The 23,076-nt window shown below is 43.8% G+C and overlaps 1 protein-coding gene across 2 annotated transcripts in view; it reads right to left on the reverse strand.

Annotated features, from left to right (window-relative positions):
• Positions 1 to 7,521: 7,521 nt before the first annotated feature.
• The window catches only part of sema6d (semaphorin 6D), a 44,495-nt gene continuing 28,940 nt past the window's right edge, over positions 7,522 to 23,076 (reverse strand). Inside the window, exons 12-20 of one of the 2 annotated variants that reach the window (XM_083996701.1) lie at positions 21,313 to 21,468; positions 20,183 to 20,356; positions 18,946 to 19,086; positions 18,508 to 18,585; positions 16,925 to 16,983; positions 15,910 to 15,966; positions 14,144 to 14,326; positions 12,012 to 12,253; positions 7,522 to 11,110 (exon numbers count right to left, since the gene is read on the reverse strand). In XM_083996701.1, coding sequence (XP_083852827.1) covers positions 9,890 to 11,110; positions 12,012 to 12,253; positions 14,144 to 14,326; positions 15,910 to 15,966; positions 16,925 to 16,983; positions 18,508 to 18,585; positions 18,946 to 19,086; positions 20,183 to 20,356; positions 21,313 to 21,468 — 2,311 coding nt within the window. In that variant the 3' untranslated portion in view covers positions 7,522 to 9,889. The remainder of the gene's footprint in view (positions 11,111 to 12,011; positions 12,254 to 14,143; positions 14,327 to 15,909; positions 15,967 to 16,924; positions 16,984 to 18,507; positions 18,586 to 18,945; positions 19,087 to 20,182; positions 20,357 to 21,312; positions 21,469 to 23,076) is intronic. The other variant, XM_083996702.1, reaches the window with a different exon arrangement.

Genomic DNA, 23,076 nt, shown 5'->3' on the forward strand with positions numbered 1-23,076 from the left:
TTTACAGGTGCTTTTATTCTGAAATGCTACCAGATTGCTCTGAGAAAAAATAAAAGTGGAGGCTCAGCTTGACGTTAGTTGTGGGTGGTGGCGTATTTTATTTTATTAATTCAGAAAATAATGACTCTGGAGGACAAATTACCTTACTTCAATTTGTTTTTTGAAAAATAGGAAAAAAATTACTCAGAAAAACAGAAAATAATTACTCGAGAGAAAGAGAAAGAGAAGATTTTGTTCCCAGGTGAATGCAACACGCTTCTGTGCTTTATGAAACAGACTCATAATTCATTATTATCCTTGATAACTGTCTGACTCATAACCTGGACATGTTGAATTCTGTGGACAGGTGCAGACCTGCAGACTGCAGCTGCTTTGACTTTCACCTCAGTGTGTGAATTAAGGTTTAAACTTAGTGATATCTGTCTGAATACATTATATATACGCATTATACATACGGGAGTCACTGTTTGTTTATTCTAGTCGTCCATAATTTGTTGTTGTTTAAAAGGAAACTGTGTCTGAACTGCTGGAACATAAAGGAAAGAGAAGCTGATGAGTCCTAACTGGACCAGGTCCTGAGTGGATCTCTGTCTCTGTGGACTCAGTCTAACCATTTATCCTGTTCCATACTCTGCCTTAATAGTAATAATAATAACTGCCCCCCCCCTTTGCCCCCCCCCCCCCATCCCCTGATAAAACACAGGTGGCAGTGCAGATGTTGGCAATAAAAAGAGGTTGTCATGTCATTGTGTAGAAGTTATCTGGTAGCGCAGCAGCTATTCTCTGCAGGGAAGTCTTTATATAATAAACCAGAGAATTAAATGAAATGACTCGTCTCCCTCTGTCTCTGTGGTGTCGAACAGTAAGACCCCTTCTTCTTCTGTCTCGTTAAAGGGATAGTTCAACATTTTGTCAAATTGGCCCCTTGCATTGTCATAGCAGTAGGTTCGTTACCTTTAATTGTCGGTGCAAGCTATTTTTAGAACGGCGGAGCAGAGCCGTGAGCTGCTCAGAGCTACGCTACGGAGGCTCATTATGGGATTTCTTGGTTTCCCTCATCATCAAACTCATCAAATACACAATCCAGCAACTCCACAACGCTCTGGTGGACAAGTTGTGAGCTGCACATTCACCACGCTATGAGATAATAACACAACGTTACCACACAGAGTTGTTTTAGAGGGAAATACAGAGACTGATGATGAAAAACTGTCCCTGAAGGCAACGCGCATCAGCGGTTTTGCATGAATTTCCCTCTAAAACAACTCTGTGTGGTAACGTTGTGTTATTATCTCATAGCGTGGTGAATGTGCAGCTCACAACTTGTCCACCAGAGCGTTGTGGAGTTGCTGGATTGTGTATTTGATGAGTTTGATGATGAGGGAAACCAAGAAATCCCATAATGAGCCTCCGTAGCGTAGCTCTGAGCAGCTCACGGCTCTGCTCCGCCGTTCTAAATATAGCTTGCACCGACAATTAAAGAGGTAACGAACCTACTGCTATGACTATAGGGATTATGGCAATGGGCTAATTTGCCAAAAATGTTGAACTATCCCTTTAAGCTGCTTTGTTTATCCCCCACCATGCAAATATCTGTATCTATGCACACACATGAACACGAACGCGAGTCCCTGCCTGACTACGACCTCATCTCTCTCCTCCGTGTTGTTACTTGTCGGCTTTTAAAAGGAACTTACTTTTCAAACTAAGTGGTGTGTGCGTGTGCCATTAATCAGCTGTCAATGTGAGGCTGTTGGGCACATCATGGATTGGATTTTGATGACTGTTCCCTGACATTGTTGGCTGCACTGCAAAAAGCTTCTGCATGAAAAAAAAGAAGAAAAAAAAAGTCTTCTTTTTCTTCTTTCGGGGGCCAACAACTCGGCTTCTTCCCTGTCATTTAGGATTTTAATGCATCAGAGAGCGAGAGAGCAGCACATGTACTCAACCAAAGCCCACAAAGAAAACCCTCTAAGCACCTTTCCATGACTGAGGCTTGTAAATGTAATTGCTGGTTTCACCTCTGGGCTTTTAAGAAAAGAGGAAAAGAGGACAGGAAGGAGGAGAGATGGATGATTTTCAGTCTAATCACGGTCCTTAAATTTCTAAAGAGATGCTCCAGAGGAAGCTGAAACGCAGAGAAATGGACCAAATCTATCTCTCTCTCTCTCCGTTAGTGTGTCTGTGTGTGTGTGTGTGTGTGTGTGTGTGTGTGTGTGTGTGTGTGTGTGTGTGTGTGTGTGTGTGTGTGTGTGTGTGTATTTCTTTGTGTATTTTCTGTTGCGGTCTTTTAAAGCCTGTGCCTGTGTGTGTATGTGTGTGTGTGTGTGTTAATCTGTGCTTTCAACTTTAAGCAATTTACTTTCATCTTCCTACATCTAGTGGAGTGACCTTGCTGTGTTCTAGTTAAATTTAAACTAAGAGATGTGGGTTGTGTGTTGTGTAGCTTTTGGTTCCTCTGTCCCTGGAGAAGTGGAATAAACACACACACACACACAGACGTCTGTATGACGACAAGCAGCACATGCCTTTCTGTGGGTAATGAGACTAAGCGTGGCCGGGCGGACGGGGCGGACGGACAAATGAATGCAGCGGCTGTTTGATTTGCTTCCACTAATTCAAAGAGAGCGTCGACTCGTCTGATAGATTGAGAGGATGGGATGTTCATCAGAATAGCAAGAGGTGCTGCTTGCTTTGTTGTTGTCCCCTCCTCCCCTCCTCCCCATTCCCCATTCCCAACCAAATCACACCCCCGAGGAGCCCTGGCTGTTGGAACGCCGGCCGGAGGGGAGAATGTGCTCCTTGTTGCTAGGAGGTGTGAGTTTTCAGGAGTTCCTGTTGAAAGCAAATGAAGCAGCAGCAGCTCTTGTGTCAACAGCGATGAGCCACAGACGGACGAGGATGAACGTCCTCAGAGCTGCAGCTCCTCCTGGTTCCTCCTCTTTCCTCCTGTTTCCTCCTGGTTTCTCCTGCAGTCTGAGTGTGTTTGTCTTTTCTAAATGTTTCCCTGGTCACTGACCTGAGCCTCTGCAGGAAGTTTGCATTCTTATTCATGTTTTTAAAGATGAGTTTTGACCAGTTTCCCTGCTGTCACTTCCTATCAAGCTCTCTGGACAAGATGCACATGTACATTTGTGTTTTAAATAGGAACTCTGTAGGATTTCCACCTAAACTCTGTAGTATTTCCACCTTAAAGGGACAACAAGGAGTTTCTCCATCGGCAGAACGTAAATTCTGCGACAATAAAAAAGTCCCATATTAATGTGGATGAATCTACGTTACCACTTGTTAATGGGCCCATTTTTGATAAATATATGGTTTTGTCTCTATCGTTATTAGGGCCACGGGCCATCACACTACTGTTATTGTGTGGATTTTTCCCTAGTTCTTCTGTTCGGCCATTTTCTTTATTCTCTTTTTATATTCGTACTACTTTCCGCCTTTTTACGGTCTTCTTATAGTCCTACATTCTTTGTGCTATTTCAACAATTCATATATCAAAACGTGCAGCTTTTTCTGGACTTTATCGGATGTATTCAAATTTTTCATACTTTTTCAAATATTTAACTTTTTCAGATTTTTTTCCCCCATAGAGAATGCATTGGAACAGTCTTCAAACTCTTCAAATCTTCTTACTTCTTTCAGCCACTAAAGCTTCACCATGCTTTCTGCTAGAGACTTCATTCAAATTCTAAGCTGTAGACAAACTTTTTAAGTGTTCCTCTATGACTCAGATATCTTCAACAGTTTCTGATATTTGGCAGTTTTAAAATCATTACGTTTTTTTGACAAAATCCAGCGTTATAATGGGTGTGTGTTGCGTCTAACGAGCAGAGCTAGAGTGGTGACATCGTCAGCCAGAGTGGAGAGAGGCAAAAGAATATTCTCGAATTTTTCTGGCTAAACTGTCAGCACGGCCACAAATTAAACTCTAGACACATGATTTTCTCCAGTTTTGTAGCCACACTTGTCTTCTGGCTAAAATTCTGGTCAAAAATGCAAAGAGACTTAGATAATAATTTAAATTTTTTTTTTAAATGCAGCCAGGGAGCTCTCTGCTCTCATTCAGCCCAATGCATTTTTTTCACAGCAGCAGGAGAAGGAGCTCAACTTTGTAACTTGCTGTTAAGTGCTTTTTAATTCATTTTAATTCACCAAAAAATAGTCACAGGTCACAAAAAAGTCCTCTTCTTACCTGGTGTGTAATTTAAACATCATTGAAAAATCTCACATTCATAAAAGTCTCAACCTCTCTTCTCCACAACTCTACTGTAGTATAATGGGTAAGGTGGCTACTTGCCAACCTCAAGGTCGCTGGTTCAAATCCAAGCTGAGCAATCTTGTTATGTTATGTTGAATTCTGCTCTCCTCCCCCACCTTCAATTGGTTACAGGTGGTCGTTAAGAGACTCATTAATTGCTACTGCCACCGTTTGCAGCACATCATCACATTACAATGGCAACATGCTTTTGTCTGTGCTCTCTGTGGCGAAGCAGCAGAGTAAAGGTTTACTGATCATGAGGTCATGGGTTCGATTCCTGCCTCAGTCATGTCATTGCTTGACTTATGATTCCAATTTTGTAATTCACTGGAATGGGCATTATACTTTGTTTGAATTCACCAAAAAATAGTCCCAAGTCACAGAAAAGTCCTCTACTTACTTGATGTGGCTCATTTCTACTCTATTCTTTTTCTTTTAAGCAAAAGTCAGTGAGCCTCTTATACAGGGATTTATTTTACCCTTCTCTCATTGAATGTAACTATGGTGAAGTGGTTAGATCACTGGGCTGAAGACCTGAAGCTTGCTAGTTCAAGTCTTGCCTCAACAACAATTATAGTGAATTATTTTCCCGGTCGTCCTCTGTTGACTTCTGATAACTTGCTTCATGTTGAAACTGCTGCTCTCAGCCTGAAATTCACAGAAATTTTAATTGTAAGTCATTCAAGCTTGACTCTCAAGCTTTCTTGGTGTTGACACAGTGTGTTTCCAACAGGTGCAGCTTTGGGCTCGTTAACTTCAGAGTGAGACAGAGTGCAGCTCATCAACAGACAAGTGAAAGTCTACTGACCATGAGGTTGTGGGTTCGATTCCTACCTCAGTCAAACGTTTGTATGGTGATCACTGCTTGCACTATATTTGCTAATTCTGCAACAGCGTTCAGCTGCTTTCAGCATTCACACGCATTTCCATCAGGAAATGCTACTTTATCTAGTTAGTGTGAATGCTTCAGCATGTCCCGTTGTCCCTTTAACTCTGTAGTATTTCCACCTTAACTCAGCTCTGTGTGTCCCTTGTCTCTAGTTCTGGTTAAATCAATGCCTAGTAACTAGTTCCAGGGAGAATGGAGCGTCTCTTGGCTGAAAACCAACCTTGTAAGACCAGAGCCTCCGACCCGGTGTCCCAGCTCTCGTCTCCATGGCGACACCGCCCCACAAACGTAATCTCTTGTTGATGACAGATAAGACTACACAGATATACACATGGTAACATGGTAGATGATAAATAACCTTATCCACCGCTCCATGGATTGATGATGCACATGGAGGAGAGGAGGGTTAGAGACACAGAGGAGACACCAGAGGAGGAGAGGTCAGGGTTAACACTGAATCCCAGTTTGAACTGTGTTTTGCTGCATCTTGTGATTGTACTGTGTGTGTGTGTGTGTGTGTGTGTGTGTGTGCACGACTGCCTTTGTGAGCGGTCATTCCTCCGCCGACACTTTAATTATTTTCCATTCTGCTAATCGGAAACACATGACAAGTGATTGTCCTTCATCCAACCATCGCTCTTTCTACTCTTTGTTGTTGACAGCTAATCTTATCACAGCCTCATCTGAGCATAACACCATGCTCTGGAGTTTATGCTGCATGCATCTAAAAGTACTGTTTACAAGTGTGTGTGTGTATGTGTGTGTGTGTGTTTCTCCTCCACAGCTCATTGCTGGCTTAGATCTCGTGTCCTCTGCAGCGGTTAGTCCAGATGTTTAGTGTCTGCAGGAACATACTACTTTGGAAAGTTTCCCACATGCTATCTGCTGCGGCCGAGTCGACTCAGCGCTGGCCTCAAACTTCAAAACAACCCCCCCGTTCTAAAAATAGTCTGAAGCTCTTAATCATCCTGCAGACTCACTGTGATAGTCGGCTCTCTGAGTGCAGCCGGGCCACATCCACTTTTTACCAGCAGCAACATCCCAGCCGTATTGTACACCCTGTCTGAATACCGGGGCTTTTAGGAGGCATTCACAAGGCGAGGCACGAAGCTGCACGTCACGCTCTCACCCCACAGACACATGACGTAACGCAGGAGGCACTCCACTTCCAGTTGAGATGCATTTTTTAAAAGAAAAAACTGAAGAAAAGCCCAGAGATCGAGCTGCATCTGTGCAGTAATGTTTTATTTCAACTATACATGCTGTGTTAAAAAAATCAACGGAAAATATGAAACAAAGACCATCATTATTATTATTTACACATTCACAGTACAACTTTACAACATTATCTACACGCTCAAATACTCTGGAGATCATATATATATACAGCTGGCCTTGCATCACCATGTTGCACAGTATTTAAATCAAAAAGTACATGACAAAAAAATCCGGTTCATCTGCACATACACCGAGCTCAGACTGAAATATAAAGGCTTCAATTTAGATTGCAACAGAAAGACCCCGTTCATATTGCAATGTACAAGGCAGTTGAGCAGTGTATGGTGAGTGTGTATGTGTGTGTGTGTGTGTCTGTGATGTCAGTGTGCATGTGTGGAGTAGAAAAAAGAGCCCAAACACTTGGTTAGATGACAGGCAGAAAGTCTTTACTTACAATCATCACTTGTAAACAAAATGTGGCTTTGGGCTAAAACAGGCAACTGACGCTGGAGTAAAGATCTGCAGATGTCACCCAAAGAACTGGCCAATAGAAACAAACTCCTGTCTCTGCAATCCTCTGGGATTAACAGATGTATTCTGCGTGACGGCCGCCAACTGACGGCTTTTTTTTTTCTCCATGTGAACACTGTGTTAATACATCGGCTGTGGGCAGGATGTGCTGCAGCTGAGCCGACTGACCGACCGACTCCGCTCCACAGTGCAAGGTCTAACCACCCTACATCCCACTGTCAAGAAAATACATTCACTGCATGGCACCTCTGTGTGCTGGATTAACACCAGTCGCTCCATCACTGGCTTTAGGTTTTTAGATTTTTATTTAAAGGGATAGTAGCATTTTTTTTTTTTAAGTGGGGTTGTATGATCTACAAATAGCCCCTAAGTACTTTAATTGCAGTAGAAGACTCTCTGCACTCCTCCCGTTAGCAACGCCAGCCCATAGTAGCCCTGCCCAGAGATTTACAACATACAGTGTTGTGAATGGACCCAAAGAAACGGCCTATTTTCACGGCCTAAAAGAGGTTTTACGTGAAAAAAAAACACAGTTCCATTGTTCGCTATAATATAATTTTTTCCAGGGGCTATTTGTAGATCATACAACCCCACTTTAAAAAGATGCTACTATCCCTTTAATGGTTGACTCTCCCTTTTTATGTGACCGACCATTTGTCAATTTGTCCGTTTAGACTAGGTAGTGATTTCCAAACTCACGTCCTGCTCAATTTCAAATTGCTTTCTATATATATATATGTATGTATATAAAAAAAATCTTTATATAGTATATGACAATAACATAGAGAGGACCAATTGACATTGCCGATATTATATGCTGTAGTAGTTTGTTCATTTTGTGAATAAGGCACACAATGCACAGATTCAGGTTCACTTGCCTAAAAATATTTATAATGCTTATTTATAGTATTTAAGTATATATGTACAGGATCAGGTCATTCCCAGCATGACTCATTTGGACACATTGGTAAATGTTGTGTTGATTGTACACTGGCCACTGCAGGGAAGCTGCACAGGGAACACGGCACGACAGATGACAGAGATGGTACATCCATGTATTTGTTTTCTAGAGTCAGTGTAAAAGTCCCTTTTTTTTTAATAGGATTAATGTGGGAGGAAAAAGTCTAGTGCTCTCCTGTTAGAGGAGACAGGTTTAATACAGCAGAAGTGCCCGGACATCATGTTGACGTCACGTACGAGGGCGAAACCATTGGTGTTGCTTTTAGTTTTCATATGATTCTTTAAATAAAACAGTAAAACATCAAAAAGGCAAATCACTTTGTTCCAAAAATTAATTTAGATGAGATGAGAAATGTATGTTTGTTGTTGTTTTTCGTCTTAATATCACTGCTACATAAAGAAAGAAGTCTCTTGATCCACCACCAGATGAACTCCTACACAAAGGGGCAGTGGAGCTTAAAGGAGGGTTCAGTCCTGGGCAGGAAAATTATTATTCCCATATTCGTATCAGTTTGAGCAGCAGCGTGTTTGCTGAAAACTGTACTACTTGGCCTCTGTCAAAATCACACACACACACACGCACTCACACACCAGATAAAAACAAAACAGAACACTTTTGTCTAAAAACCGATAGCAGCAAATGTACTAAGTAAATATTCCCAGTGAGTTACAGTGTACCTGTCCCAGTTCCCACCCGGTTCGACCAACTTGTCGAACTTGGGCTCGTTCACGTCGTGGGTTCGTTACAGGACCAAAGAAGAGATGATGATGATGAAGTTGAAATGAAGGACAGTGACTCAGGTCTGTCAACAGGTCTGAAGGTGCTTCCTCTCCGAGTATCTGCTGCCCACACTCCATAGATATATACACTGACAAGATGCCGCGTTCTGCTTCTCAGCGTACGTCAATAGCGCCGCCATCTTGGTCCAGGGTTTCTGACCATAGACATAATATACGTCTGACCAGCCGTCAGACCCGGTCGGACCCTTGTAGAACAAATTTCAGTGTATTTATGCATGTGGGTGTGTGTCTGAGTATATAAGTGTATGTTTAATACATAAACATTTTTTTGTAGTTTGTTTTTTTGTATCATAAATATATGTCTGACATTTATAATAAACCAAATGGCTTGAAAATCGGTTGAATATTCGGTGAGTTATGGCGATTTTAATGGTTGATAGACCTCTGCCTCTGTTGACTAGTGCAGTAAGTAGACACGGCTTCCCCCTGACCAAGATGGCCGCCGCGTTGACGTATTCCACTCAATAGAGCTGCCTGGGAACGCGGCATCTAGTAGTCAGTATATATATCTATGCCCACACTCACACAAACCATGCTTCACAATCACACAAACATTCGTCCTCTCTCGCTGCCTGATTCAGCTGTTTGTCGTCATATTTATCCAAACCAACACACACACACACACACCAACACACACACTTTTATGATGAGGCCTATTGATTTTCCTCTCCTCTGCCCCCACCCCCCTCCGGCCATCTCTCTGACGTGAAGAAGCCATCATGGCCGACCTCTCCTCTCCTCTCTGTTCACTTCACATTAAGTGGGAAGACAGTGCTCAAGGGCAGTGACGGTCGAGAGCCATTCTTCAAGTATTCCTCCGGTACCTCATGCACACGGATGACGCAGCGGCTTCTGCCGGCGTCCTGAACCCTCGTACCTCAAATGGGAACGGGCGACACCCAAGGCCCGGGTTCTAGGGTACTAGGGGGGGGTTGGTGGGGTGGGGGGGCTCGCCACTGCCCACTGATCACATCTTGTGGGAGCTACCGTGACGAGGGAGGGAGACGACGAGTATCTTTGGCCACTTGCGTGATTTTTTTCCCTTTTTTAGTGTGTGGGTGGTCGGTGGATGTGCATATCATTTAAAGGTAGAAACACACACCTCAAGTCGATACACAAACACACACCGGGCCGACCCCCCCCCCGTCCACAGCCCCCCCTCCCCCCCACTGGGGAGTCAAGGCCAAGAGCGAGCTCACTGAGAAGCGTCCGTTGCTCTTGTTTGTTAGTTAGTAACTGTACTTGTTCACAACTCGCATCTGTGGAGTCTGTGGTGGGAAGCCGCTGGGCTTGGGGGGCACGTCTGGCTTAAGGGAGGGGGTCCGTTTGAGTCCCGTGCGGGGGAGCGAGCCGTGCCCACTGTAGCTGCTCTGTCGGGACACAGAGGAGGAGGAGGGGGGGTGGGGAGAGTGCATACCGGCCCCCATCATCACCATGCCTCCTCCGCTGTGGGAGTCGAGTCTGGAGGGGGGCGTCGGGGGCAAGTAGCCGCCGCCTCTGTTCATACTGTGCTGGCGAGACACAGACCCCCCCATGGTGACTCCGTTGGGGGAGGTGGATAAGTTCTGCCTGTGAGAGGCACTGCGGTGGAGCTGGTAGCCCCCCCGCTGTTGCCTCTCCAGAGTGCCCCCCATGCTCATGCTCAGGCTGCCGGTGGGCGTGGTGGGGGCGCTGGGTAGGGGCACGTCCACCCGCTTGGTGGGGCTGTGCCTGGGGAGGGACGAGGACGGGGAGTACAGCGAGGCCTCCCGGCTGGGCACCCGGGGGGGGCACTCCGTCAGCTCCTCCATGGGCTCCAGGGCGAGGTGCTGCCGCGGCCGGGGGGGTCCCGACCCCGACCCCGACCCCAACCCCCCCTCTGGAAGGATGGCCTTGGGGTTGGGGTTGGCCACCGAGTCATTGAGGTGTTTTAAAAGGTCGTTTAGGGTATTCCTTGCGTCCACGGACCTCTTCTGGTCTTTCCGACTCCCCCCACCTCTGGAATCTGGGTTCTTCTGCTTCTTCTCGGACGAATGCGGCGGCAGCGTGTCGTCGTCGTCGTCGTCGTCTCCGCTGTTGTCCATGTTGGGGTGGTCGTGCGTGGCGTTGGGCAGGACGACGGCGCTGGGGATGTGGGAGTGTCCCAGGGCGATGTTGGCCTGAGCCGGACACGATGAAGGAAGGAACTGAGGACTCTTGGCGCTCGCCGCCGCCGCCGAGGAGTTGGAGTCCTTTCGGGGTCCTCCGCCGGATTTGCCGTGAGCCCTCTCCCACTGGTTCTTGATGGGCTGGAGGGCTTTCTGCTGCAGCACCGGGGTGGACTCGGGCGTGGGCAGCGCAGCCAGCTCGGGGGGCTGGCAGCCGTCTCGCAGGATCATGGTCTTGGTGTCGCCGTTGGGGGTGCTCAGGTCTTTGCCGTTGCTCAGCAGATTGGTGTACAGCTTGGGAGAGTCGATGTTGGTTTGGAACTCCTGCAAAAAAACCAAAAGCACAAGATCAGACAACAGTTTCACACCTTGTACCTAAAACCATTGGTACGCCCCAACCTTAAGAATCTTGGTGTCATCTTTGATCAGCATATTAATTTTGACAAACACATCAATCATCTATCCCGGACCTGCTTTTTTCACCTTCGAAACATCGCTAAGCTCAGAACTATGGTTTCTACATCTGAACGAGAAATGATCATTCATGCCTTTGTCACATCTCGCTTTGATTATTGTAATTCACTCTTCTCCTGCCTTAGTAAATCTTCCACTGACCGTCTTCCATTAATTCAGAATGCTGCCGCCAGGCTTCTCACCAGGTCCCGTACATCACAACACATCGCCCCCATTATGTTCTCTCTACACTGGCTCCCGGTATATTTTAGGATTAATTTTAAACTACTGGTTATAACTTATCAGGGCATTCATGGACTAGCCCCCACCTACATTTCTGATCTTCTGAACCCACACACCACATCTAGACCACTCCGCTCCTCAAACCAAGGCCTACTTGACAAACTGTTTATAAAAACGGGCTATACAAATAAAATTGCCTTGCCTTGCTTTGCCTTACTTGTTGTCCCCCGCACGAGGCTTATAACCAAGGGTGACAGGGCTTTTCAATCAGTAGCCCCAAAGGCTTTGGAATGCCCTGCCTCCCCAGCTGAGAGCTGCTTCCTCCATTTTATCATTTAAAAAACAGCTAAAAACACACCTGTTTACACTGGCGTATTAATTTCTCGTAATTGAAACTGTTTTTATTGCTAGTTGATTTGTGTCTGTCAATGTGTCATTGAATTTTGCCTATTGCACTCTGCTTTGTAAAGCACCTTGTGACTGTCGTCCAGACTTTGATATTTTTTGGGGTTGTGGGGCTGTAGCTTACCTTCACGGGGCTGTCGAAGAGGCCGTTGAGCTTGACGAAGCTTCCCGTGGAGTCGGAGCAGGACGGCGCCGACTCTGCGTCCTTGTGGACGTGTCTGGGTTTACGCAGGAAGGAGTCTCGGTAGCAGAAGACGATGAGCCCGGCCAGGAGCGCGCCCATGAGGAAAGCAGCGAACACGCAGGTGATGAGGATGTTCATGTGGACCATCTGGTTGGTCTCACCTGCCTGGTTGTCCCACACACCTACGACACATTGAGGCATTGGTTGGTGACGAGAGTCCGGGTGCTCCGCGAAACAAACAACTCCCCCCCACAAACACAATCGACAGCAGAAATGAGCATGTTTGTGCATGAACACAACCATGCGTGAGTTTCTGTGTGTTTACAAGGCAGCTACAAACACTGACTCAGTCCTATTGATCTAAACCCAGATGAAGAGGAAACATGGTGAACGTTGTTAGGTACCCACATCCATTTCACCATCTACAAGAAGCAGTGCTATGTTAGTTGAGAAGGGAAGGCTTTAAAGTGTCCACGTTCTTTTGTTGTCATGCATTTAATTTGAAGGTGTGAGGAGGAGTGAAGTCTTATCTGAGACAAAGAGCCAGATCAGTCTCTTCAGTCTCTCAGGACATCAACCAGCAGGAAGTTGGCTGCAGCAAAAGAGAAGCAGCGTTTTTTTTGCAGCTTCCGGGTGTTGAGAGAGCTGCTGTTTGTTAGTAACCACAGACATTGGAAGAGTTAGTCATCCAGCGTGCAGCCACAGTAGCGATGTGGCAGAGCAGGTCCAGTCAATGATCTACCAGCCAGGGTAAAGTGTTACTATATCTAGAGTTAACAGATCTATACTGGCAGAGATGGAGGCCGAGGCCAAACAAAAGACTGAAAGAAACAACAGTGAGAGTGAGTTCTAATGAAAGTGGCTCTTTTCTCTTTTCCACCAGCACTACTCCACTCCACTCGACTCTTCTCCACTCAATTCTTTTGATTTTCCACTACGAATAGAACCTGGTACCTCAGACTTTTTTTTGGTATTGCCTCTGTCTTCATCAGCTCTTGTTTTCTGACCGATTCCAACATCTATTGCACGTCTGCTCGTCCTGAGGTTTCTCCAACTATTTCCCTGTTGTGCGTTTTCTTGGGAGTTTTTCCCCAGTGGATGTGAGGGTCTTGTAAAGGGTTGTGTAAAGCCCTTCGAGACAAACCGTTTGTAAGAACTATAGGCTATACAAATGGAATTGCCTTGCCTTGTCGAGGTTCCAACCAAGCTGATACTAAAATGTGACTGTGCATTAGTTAACCAAGGCTCAACTCGGCATTTTGACGCTTTGGAAGCTTTTGGTGTGAACGCACAGTCATAAATGCAATGTCCAACACAAGAATCAAATCAAAAACGCTCCGGCAGCAGCGCCCACTGATCTGTACCGCGACTGTTGTTTCACACGAGTTAAATGGCCGCTGTGTGGAAAACTACTCCGTGGTCCGTCAGCGAGGTGCAACGCCACGCCTACATTGAAGAGGAACTATGAAGAACTGTTGAGCTGTAATGTAAACTCCTACTAACATTTCCATATATCGCAGATTCTGTGACATAAACTGTAAACTGTCTTGTCTGTAACAACATCTATTGCACGTCTGTCCGTCCTGGGTGAGGGATCCCTCCTCTGTTGCTCACCCTGAGGTTTCTCCGATTTTTCCCTGTTAAATGGGTTTTCCATGGAGTTTTTCCTCAGTCAATGTGAGGGTCTAAGGACAGAGGATGTTGTTATGATGCCATGTAAAGCCCTTTGAGACAAACTGTTTGTAAAAACGGGCTATACAAATAAAATTGCCTTGCCTTGCCTTGCCTAATGGAAAATAAGCAAAACCGAGGAGTAGAGTCCAGTAGAGTAGAGCTGTAACTGTGTGGTGGAAAAGGGCCATCAGAAAAGTGGTAAAAAGAAAACAATTTAAAATACAGGAAGAAAGAAAAGAGAAAAGTACAAAGAAAAGAAATCAAAGGTAAGCAACATAACTTCTGTAGGCTATGAAAACTAAAAAGAAGCTAAATTTCAATCTGCCATGGTATCTATGGGCAGCTCTGGGAGCAGGCTCCTGGCAGCGAGCCGGCCTCCTCCCGGTGGGCCTTCTTACCCTCTCTGCCCCCTGGGATAGAGTCTAAAGTATTGGAGGTGGCCGGGTCGTCCTGCAGCACAAAGCCCGAGCCGTAGAGCTCTGGACCGGGCCCCGAGCTGGGGCTCTGAGTGGGTATGAGTACTGGGGGGTGAATGGGCCCACTGGGCTGGACAGTGACTGGCGCTGATGAAAACTCCATGTCTGTGATGACAAACAAACGGTTAACAAACGGTGCAGACGAAGACGTGGGTATTAAAGCACTCTGTTAGTAGGCTGCGTCGTTTTTTTTTTTTTAAGGGTTAGTGTGGGAACAGATGAAGAACTTTTTACACCTTCAACAGATTCACAGACCAATGAGATAATAATACATTTTAGTTTCGGTCATTCAGACAGTTTGGATGGGGAAAAGAGAGGATACTATGGGTCACAGAGGAGATGCTACACAACACTAAGGATGCTAAGGCATGGGGGTGGGGGGGTGGAGGTAGGGGGGGCATGCACCAGGGAGGAGGAAGTGATGAGTAGGGCTGTCAATCTCCCCCTAAATCAGATTTGAATTCCTAAAGCTTCTTATGTTAAATATTCAAATTATATTAAAATGTTTAATGTGTTTTTTGTTTCAGCCCATTATAGGCTGTCCACCTATAGCAGCTTATTGCATTACGTCCTGCGTCCACTAAAGGGCATTCCAACCAAATCTGTTATGTACACTTAAGTTTTACCAACTCAATATAGTAAAACTTAAAGAAAGGAAATCAAAATATTACAACTAGAGGTGCAAAGGATCACAGTTGATCCGTGATCCTTCCGATTGGTTCATAAGTGATCCGCGGATTGATCGATATATAAAAAAAAAAAAAGGTGTGTGTGTAGTGTGGGAACACGCAGCTCTATGTCACACAACAACAACAACAACACAATAGTTTGTTTTATCAACATGTTTACTTCCCAGAACGCCGCGATGCACAACGTTAATCTGCGTCAGTTTCCACACTGCAAAAACTCAAAATCTTTCCAAGAATATTTGTCTTATTTCTTGTCAAAATGTCTTATTTCTAGTCAAAACTAATCTCTTTCCACTTCAAATAAGACTCATCACCTAAAAATGTACTTGTTTTTAGATCATTTTCATTTGTTTCAAACTAATTTTCAATTGAAATAAGTAGAAAAATCTGCCAGTGAAAGCAAGTTTTTTATGCTTGTAATAAGAAAGAAAAACTTTCTCCACTATCAGATTTTTCTACTTATTTCAAGTGAAAATCAGCTTGAAAGAAGTAAAAAGTGTCTAAAAACAAGCTGCTTTTTAATGTGATGAGTCTTATTTTAAGTAGAATGAGATTTGTTTTAACAAGAAATGACATTTTGACTAGAAATAAGACAAATATTCTTGGTAAGATATTTAAGTTTTTGCAGTGCACCTTCGTTCTCATGTTCTCATTTTTCAAAATAATTTGAATTCTGTTTGAATAGTGCAGTTGGATGTGACAGCCCCAGTGATGAGTGAGGAGGAGGAAGTGAATCTGTTCTCAGACTGAGCAGCAACGAGGAGGAGGAGGAGCTGCTGCTGTTTGTGAGGATGAAGATGAAGCAGGTGACGTTAGCATTCAGGAGGTGTTTGGTGGTGGCAGCAGGTGAAGTATGAGTGTGGTAGTGGAGGTGAAGAGAGACAAGAGAAGAGAAGAGAAGAGAAGAGAAGAGAGGAGAAGAGAGGAGGAGAGAGAGAAAGAGGGTTGGAGATGCTGAACTCAAGGAAAGAAACCATTTGAGTAAAAGATCAAACTAACCAGAGGTAGGGTCGCCAAATGATTTGTAATCTGGCGCTGAAGTAGTGCCCAAAAACGCTAAAGGAATTCAAAGGACAAGAAATCAGTATAACGTAATTCAGAGGTAGAAACTGAAATGATAATAATAATAATACGAATAAGAATAATGATAATAATAATAAAATCCCCTCAGAGACACTAGAGAGTGCAGTTTTAACAGTCCTGTTCTCTGGAGGTCCTCTGGTTCTGATCGATACTGAGAGGTTCAGTCCGGGTCATGTTCAGCCGGTCCGGACGGAGCGGGAGGAACCGGTTCAGGCCGGTTTGAGACCTTCACACACCTCTCCATCTGGACCAGCTGAGCATGAGCCTGCTCGTACGTACGTTCATGTCCATGTTGTGTTGTGTTACAGGAGGCCATGGACTCTACACTGCAAAAACTCAAAATCTTTCCAAGAATATTTGTCTTATTTCTTATAAAAAATGTCTCATTTCTAGTCAAAACTAATCTCTATAAGACTCATCACCTAAAAATGAACTTGTTTTCAGATAATTTTAATTTGTTTCAAACTAATTTTCACTTGAAATAAGTAGAAAAATCTGCCAGTGAAAGCAAGTTTTTTTGTGTGTTTGTAATAAGAAAGAAAAACTTGCTCCACTATCAGATTTTTATACTTATTTCTAGTGAAAATCTGCTTGAAAGAAGTAAAAAGTGTCTAAAAACAAGCTGCTTTTAATGTGATGAGTCTTATTTTAAGTAGAATGAGATTTGTTTTGACTAGAAATTAGACAAATATTCTTGGAAAGATTTTGAGTTTTAACAGTGCATGTGGATGTGTGTGTTAATACTGCACAGAGACGACTCATGTAAAAGGAGGAGGAGGGGGAGAGGGGGGAGTTACTGGAGTGGAGTTACTGGTGTGAGTGTGCAGGCTCATGGTGTGTGTGTGTGTGTGTTTGTATCTGTGTGTATCTGTGTGTGTGTATGTGTGTGTGGGGGGAGAGATGTCATGATGTCATGGAGATGAGGTCGTACCGTGACAGTCGCCCAGCTGAGCCGTGTTCCCCACGTCCACGTCCTGCTCATATCCAGATCTAGACACACAAACACAGACAGGAGGGAAATAAAAACATTTTATTCTTCTGTTTATTGTTGTTTATATCTCAACTAAAAGCCTCAAAGTCTCAAACAGACGCCGGTCTCCTGGACTGGACCAGGTTTGAGCAAATAAACAAAAGCTGAGTCTCAGTTAGAAGTCGTTCCATTTTCTACAATCAACAAAACCTCACAAAGCCCACGATCGCCTGTTTGAGTCGTTTCTACATTTTCTACAGTTCTCAAAGACCCGACCCGGTCCGACTGGCAAGTGTTGAAGCTCGGAGCTGATGCAGCCGGACTCACAAGGGTTAATTCTCGGCCCAAAAAAGCAGCCTGTGGTTCGACCCGACCTGAGTTATTGAATGTTTTGGACCTGAACCTGATGCGTCCGGTCTTGTTGTTCATTCCGTTGAGAACTGTGACTGAGCCGAGGAAAGAGGCGGAGCCTATAAACAGTCTGTGGGCGGAGCTACACGTTTATTTATTAGAAGTTGAATTTGTGCTGATTAGGGATGTGAACGTGTACACGTGTAACGTTTACACGGAATGAAACAGTAAACGTTAAAAAAAAAAAACTAAATGATACACGCAATTTTTTATACATAGACCCGAATATAAGACGGTATTTTTTCCGTCAAAAAAAGTCTGAAAAAGACGGGTCGTTTTACATTCAGGGTCTAGATATTTATATACCTATATGCAAATCAGTGGGTGACACAAAACAACGTCTGCCCAAGCAAGTCGGATGATGGCGGACCAACCGTGTACACGTTTACACGGAAAGCACTGCACCGTTTACACGTGTACATATTTTATTTTATACACGTTCACATCCCTAGTGCTGATTAAAGTAGTAAATGATGCTGCTGTGGATCGACTCTTTCCTTCTGCTCTGACTCTGTTCAGCAGCAACAACAGAACCAGTGGAGACGAGTTTACCCTCTGTTCTACATTACATTAAAGGCCCATGCTGTGCACTTTTCTCTGGGTTTATTTCCCTAACAAGATGTATCACTGGTTTTGAGTACCTGTGATCTGCTTCATATGGTTTATTCTTGCCTCTTTCTGGAGCTCTAGCAGGCACAGGTCATTTGGCCAATCAGAAGAGAGAATGAGAACCTCTCCTCTGATTGGCTGACTGTTTTTGAGTGGCATGTGGTCGGGCCAATCACAGGCAAGTAACTGAAACCTAAGCTGCATTCATACAAATTGAAAAGAAAAACAACTGGTCACGGTGGGCGGAGTTACCTTGTGTGTGACATCACAGAAAGGAGGAAGTGCTATCTGCTCGTCTTAAAGGGACAGTTCCTACAAATGGGCGGTGTGTGTTTCTCCATTTATGACCAGTTTGATGCATGGGGCAGTTTATACGTCTATCTATATACATCTATATCATCTATATACGTGGCCCAGAGACCTCCCCAAGCACCAAAAAATAACCTAAATCACATTTTTCATTCAATTTGGAGAATTTGGAGGATTTGAGAACAGTATTTTTTGTTTCCACTCGATGAACTTACAGAGCTCCAGGCTGAATCCTCTCACAGGCTCCATGAGGCCTCCAGCCGCAGTACGGGTCTCTGGAGGCGATACAGGACCTGAGGACACACACACACACACACACACACACACACACACACACACACACACACACACACACACACACACACACACACACACACACACACACACACACACACACACACACACACACACACACACACACACACACTGTTTAATGATTGAGGAAGCTGCAGTATAACGATCATAGAGACAGATTGAACATTAACCATCATGTGACAGTGTTATCGTTCCCTTTATCACACCTGCACCAAAACAAAACTATAAAAATTAAAAAAAAAGTCTCAAACTCCAAACCGAAACAATAAAAAAAAGTGACCCGTTTGGACCGAGCCCACGGTCCACGGTCGCCACGTCAACAACCAACAACCACTCACTTGTGGCAGGACGAGTGTCTCTCGCAGCGGCTCAGCGGCACGCGGATGACGCAGCTGGAGAAGGCCACGTACAGGCTGTGTGCGTCTTTGTCCACGTGCAGGGAGAGGACGCGCTTGTCGTCCTCACGGTTGGACAGACACCTGCAGAGAAACACGAGCTGCATCAGATAAAACACTTCACTGTGTCTGCAGATGTAATCACAGCAACAACACACTCTGTCGCCTCGCACACTTCAACAACAGCCACTCATGTGCACAGAAGGAAAACAGACTGAGAGTAGGGATGGCATGTCACCATTACTTGTTTTTGGTATTAAACGGTTCCTAAATACCGTCACTTCCCAAAATTATCGGCAGATGTGCAGCCAAAATAAAGGTAAATGCTCAGATACTGGTCCGTTTAACTAACGTACACTGCAAAAACCAAGAATATTTGTCTTATTTCTTGTCAAAATGTCTCATTTCTAGTCAAAACGAATCTCTTTCCACTTAAAATAAGACTCATCATCTAAAAATTAACTTGTTTTTAGATCATTTTCACTTGTTTCAAACTAATTTTCACTTGAAAAAAAGTTTTTTGTGCTTGTAATAAGGAAGAAAAACTTGCTCCACTATCAGATTTTTCTACTTATTTCAAGTGAAAATCTGCTTGAAAGAAGTAAAAAGTGTCTAAAAACAAGCTACTTTTAATGTGATGAGTCTTATTTTAAGTATAATGAGATTTGTTTTGACCAAAAATTTAATTTTGACTAGAAATAAGACAAATATTCTCGGTAAGATATTTGAGTTTTTACAGTGTAACATTGAACTGGTAGGAATTTAAATGTTAACGTGCCATTTCTATTTAAAAAAAACCCCCAAAATAAAACAAAAAATGACTAAAATAAACGTAAACACTTGGTATAGATGACAATTTATGACCTGAATATGTCAAACACTTCCCCTGGGGGGTTAATACTTGGTCATATATTAATAGATACTTGAATTTTTATATTACTATATTTGATTTTACACATTCGTAGTGTTGTGAAGTTAATTAATGCATAATAATCGTGATAATCGTAACACCGTGATTATTTCTCTGACAGTAATCGTACCAAGAAAATGTATAATGGTGACATCACTAACTGAGAGCTGCTGAGTCTGCAGCCGAGGACAGACAGGAAGACAGAAGGAGAACTGAGAGTGTGTGTGTGTGTGTGTGTGTGTGTGTGTGTGTGTGTGTGTGTGTCCGTACTTGGCCCGGTTGAAGACGTCGATCTCCTCCAGCAGCAGACTGTCGTTCAGCGACGTGGACGTGGTTTTGGCCAGAACCTTCAGGACGATGCCGGACTCGGCCCCGATGAAAACCACCGTGTAGTTCTTATGAGGACCGGCCTCGTTGTCCACAGCTAGAGCCGTCAGCCTGTACCTACACACACACACACACACACACACACACACACACACACACACACACACACACACACACACACACACACACACATAGAGGCCTGAGTTACTAAAGGTCAAACTCTGTTGTATTCAGGACTCATGATCCTTCAGTGTCGGTAAACACAGTGAATCATTATAAACTGGAGTTAACTGTTAACTGGCTTTAAAACTTTATGAGGATTGAACACTTTCAGTTTAGTTTAGTGTCTTTTATTGTTATTATCGACAGTCAGTCTGTAATAAAAACAGCTTTTTGCCTTCTTGTTAAAGGGATAGTTCAATGTTTTGGCAAATTCACCCACATTGCCATAATCCCTATAGTCATAGCAGTAGGTTCGCAACCTTTAATTATCGTACGTGAGCTGCTCAGAGATACGCTACGGAGGCTCATTATGGGATTTCTTGGTTTCCCTCATCAAAATCATCAAATACACAATCCAACAACTCCACAACGCTCTGGTGGACAAGTTGTGAGCTGCACATTCACCACGCTATGAGATAATAACACAACGTTACCACACAGAGTTGTTTTAGAGGGAAATACAGAGACTGTTGATGAAAAACTGTCCCTGAAGGCAACGTGCATCAGTGGTTTTGCATGAATTTCCCTCTAAAACAACTCTGTGTGGTAACGTTGTGTTATTATCTCATAGCGTGGTGAATGTGCAGCTCACAACTTGTCCACCAGAGCGTTTTGGAGTTGTTGGATTGTGTATTCAGTTTGATGAGGGAAACGTGGAAATACCGTGCAGCTCACGTCTCTGCCCTGCCAATCTTACAACGTCTTGCACCGACAATTAAAGATAATAAACCTACTGCTAAATCAACAGGGATTATGGCAATGGGAGAATTTGCAAAAAATATTGAAATATCCCTTTAACCATGCGGTCCACAGCTCAGGTAGATGATGAAAAGCTCTGGTTCCTCGTTTACCTGACTCGTGTCTTGGTGAACCACGGCTCGTCGCCGGCGGACGGCACGGCGGCGTCCATGAGGGGGTGGGACTTGATGAACTGCAGCGTGTCGTCGGGGAACTCGATGGAGCTCTTGAAGGACGCGGCCGCACCGTGACCGGCACAGCTCCCGGGTCTGTGAAGGAGAGAGAGGTCAAAGGTCAAAGGTCAACCTATAGGACAACTAGAGACGCTACGGTTCATAGATTAATTAATTACACAAGTGGACGAATCTTTGTTGTCTACAACTACTTCCTGGTAGAAAACCAGCATGAGAACAATAGTGACGGACGAGAGTTTCACTATTTATCTAATTTTTCATGTCACTATATCACCGTTTAGACTAATCTGATGTTTGTAAAGTTTATAAAACCAATGATTGGACAAACATTACTATTTACGTGTGCACATTTTTGTAATTAGTCATGGTTATCATAGATTAGCCGGGCTAACGGTTAGCTACCTGTTTAACTTTAATAACTCAGTGACTCAATAAACGCTCCATGAAAAAATATTTTCTCCAGCGGATATCTGAGTTCCAACATGACTGAGCTAACTGGAGTAGTTTCATGTCGTGTCCCACAACGGGAGGGTTTTAAGACGTCCTGCTGTTAGCTTAGCTGCTGCTATTAGCTTAGCTGCTGCCGTTAGCTTAGCTACCGTTAGCTGTCCCTGTCAGCTGATGCTTTCTAGACACTGTGATTCCCCCAAAACTGAATAAATACACTGCAAAAACTCAAAATCTTACCAAGAACATTTGTCTTATTTCTAGTCTAAACAAATCTCATTATACCTAAAATAAGACTTGTAGCTTGTTTTTAGACACTTTTTACTTCTTTCAAGCTGATTTTCACTTGAAATAAGTAGAAAAATCTGATAGTGGAGCAGGTTTTTCTTTCTTATTGCAAGCACAAAAAACTTGCTTTCACTGGCAGATTTTTCTACTTATTTCAAGTGAAGCAAGTGAAAAACTAGTTCATTTTTAGGTGACGAGTGGAAAGAGATTAGTTTTGACTAGAAATGAGACATTTTGACAAGAAATAAGACAAATATTCTTGGAAAGATTTTGAGTTTTTTCAGTGTACATACAACACATTGCAACACAAAACACACACACAGAATTAGTAATGTTTCTTCAATCATTTCAGAGTTGTCCAAACGGTGATAGGGTTAGGTGAAAAATATGCCTATAGCTAAACTCTCGTTCCTTACTATTGATCTCATTCATAATGATGAGTATTGAAACGGATGGAAAGAGCATGATGGGATGGGGAGCAGGTGGTCATTAGGATCACAAAGAGACGGAGACATTAAATATACATATGCACGGTTATCCTCCATCAATGATTCACCGGGGTAATGAAGTGTTTCATGGACTTTGTGTTTCGGACACAGGGCAGGGCCACAAATATACCACGCCGACTGTAAACAGGTTAAATATGCAACGCTTCTAATTATGCCAAATTAATAATTAAATCATCAGCAGATGGTGGATGTGTGTGTGTGTGTGTGTGTGTGCTGGGTCAGAGATAATAACCTGCTGAGACAGATTTGACTTCACCGGGTTTAAAGCAGGTGGCGACCGGCTGCTCCGCTCAGAGGAAACTTCAACATTTATTATCATCTAGGCTGTGGGGACGTAAACGGTCACCGCTATACGATCTATAGCAATCTTTACACGGTTGCAGTAACTTTAAAGCTGTAAATTAATCTCATTATCATGGTGGATCATTATCAGGATATG

Source organism: Trachurus trachurus, assembly GCF_905171665.1.
Source record: "Trachurus trachurus genome assembly, chromosome: 3".
Classification (NCBI taxonomy): domain Eukaryota; kingdom Metazoa; phylum Chordata; class Actinopteri; order Carangiformes; family Carangidae; genus Trachurus; species Trachurus trachurus.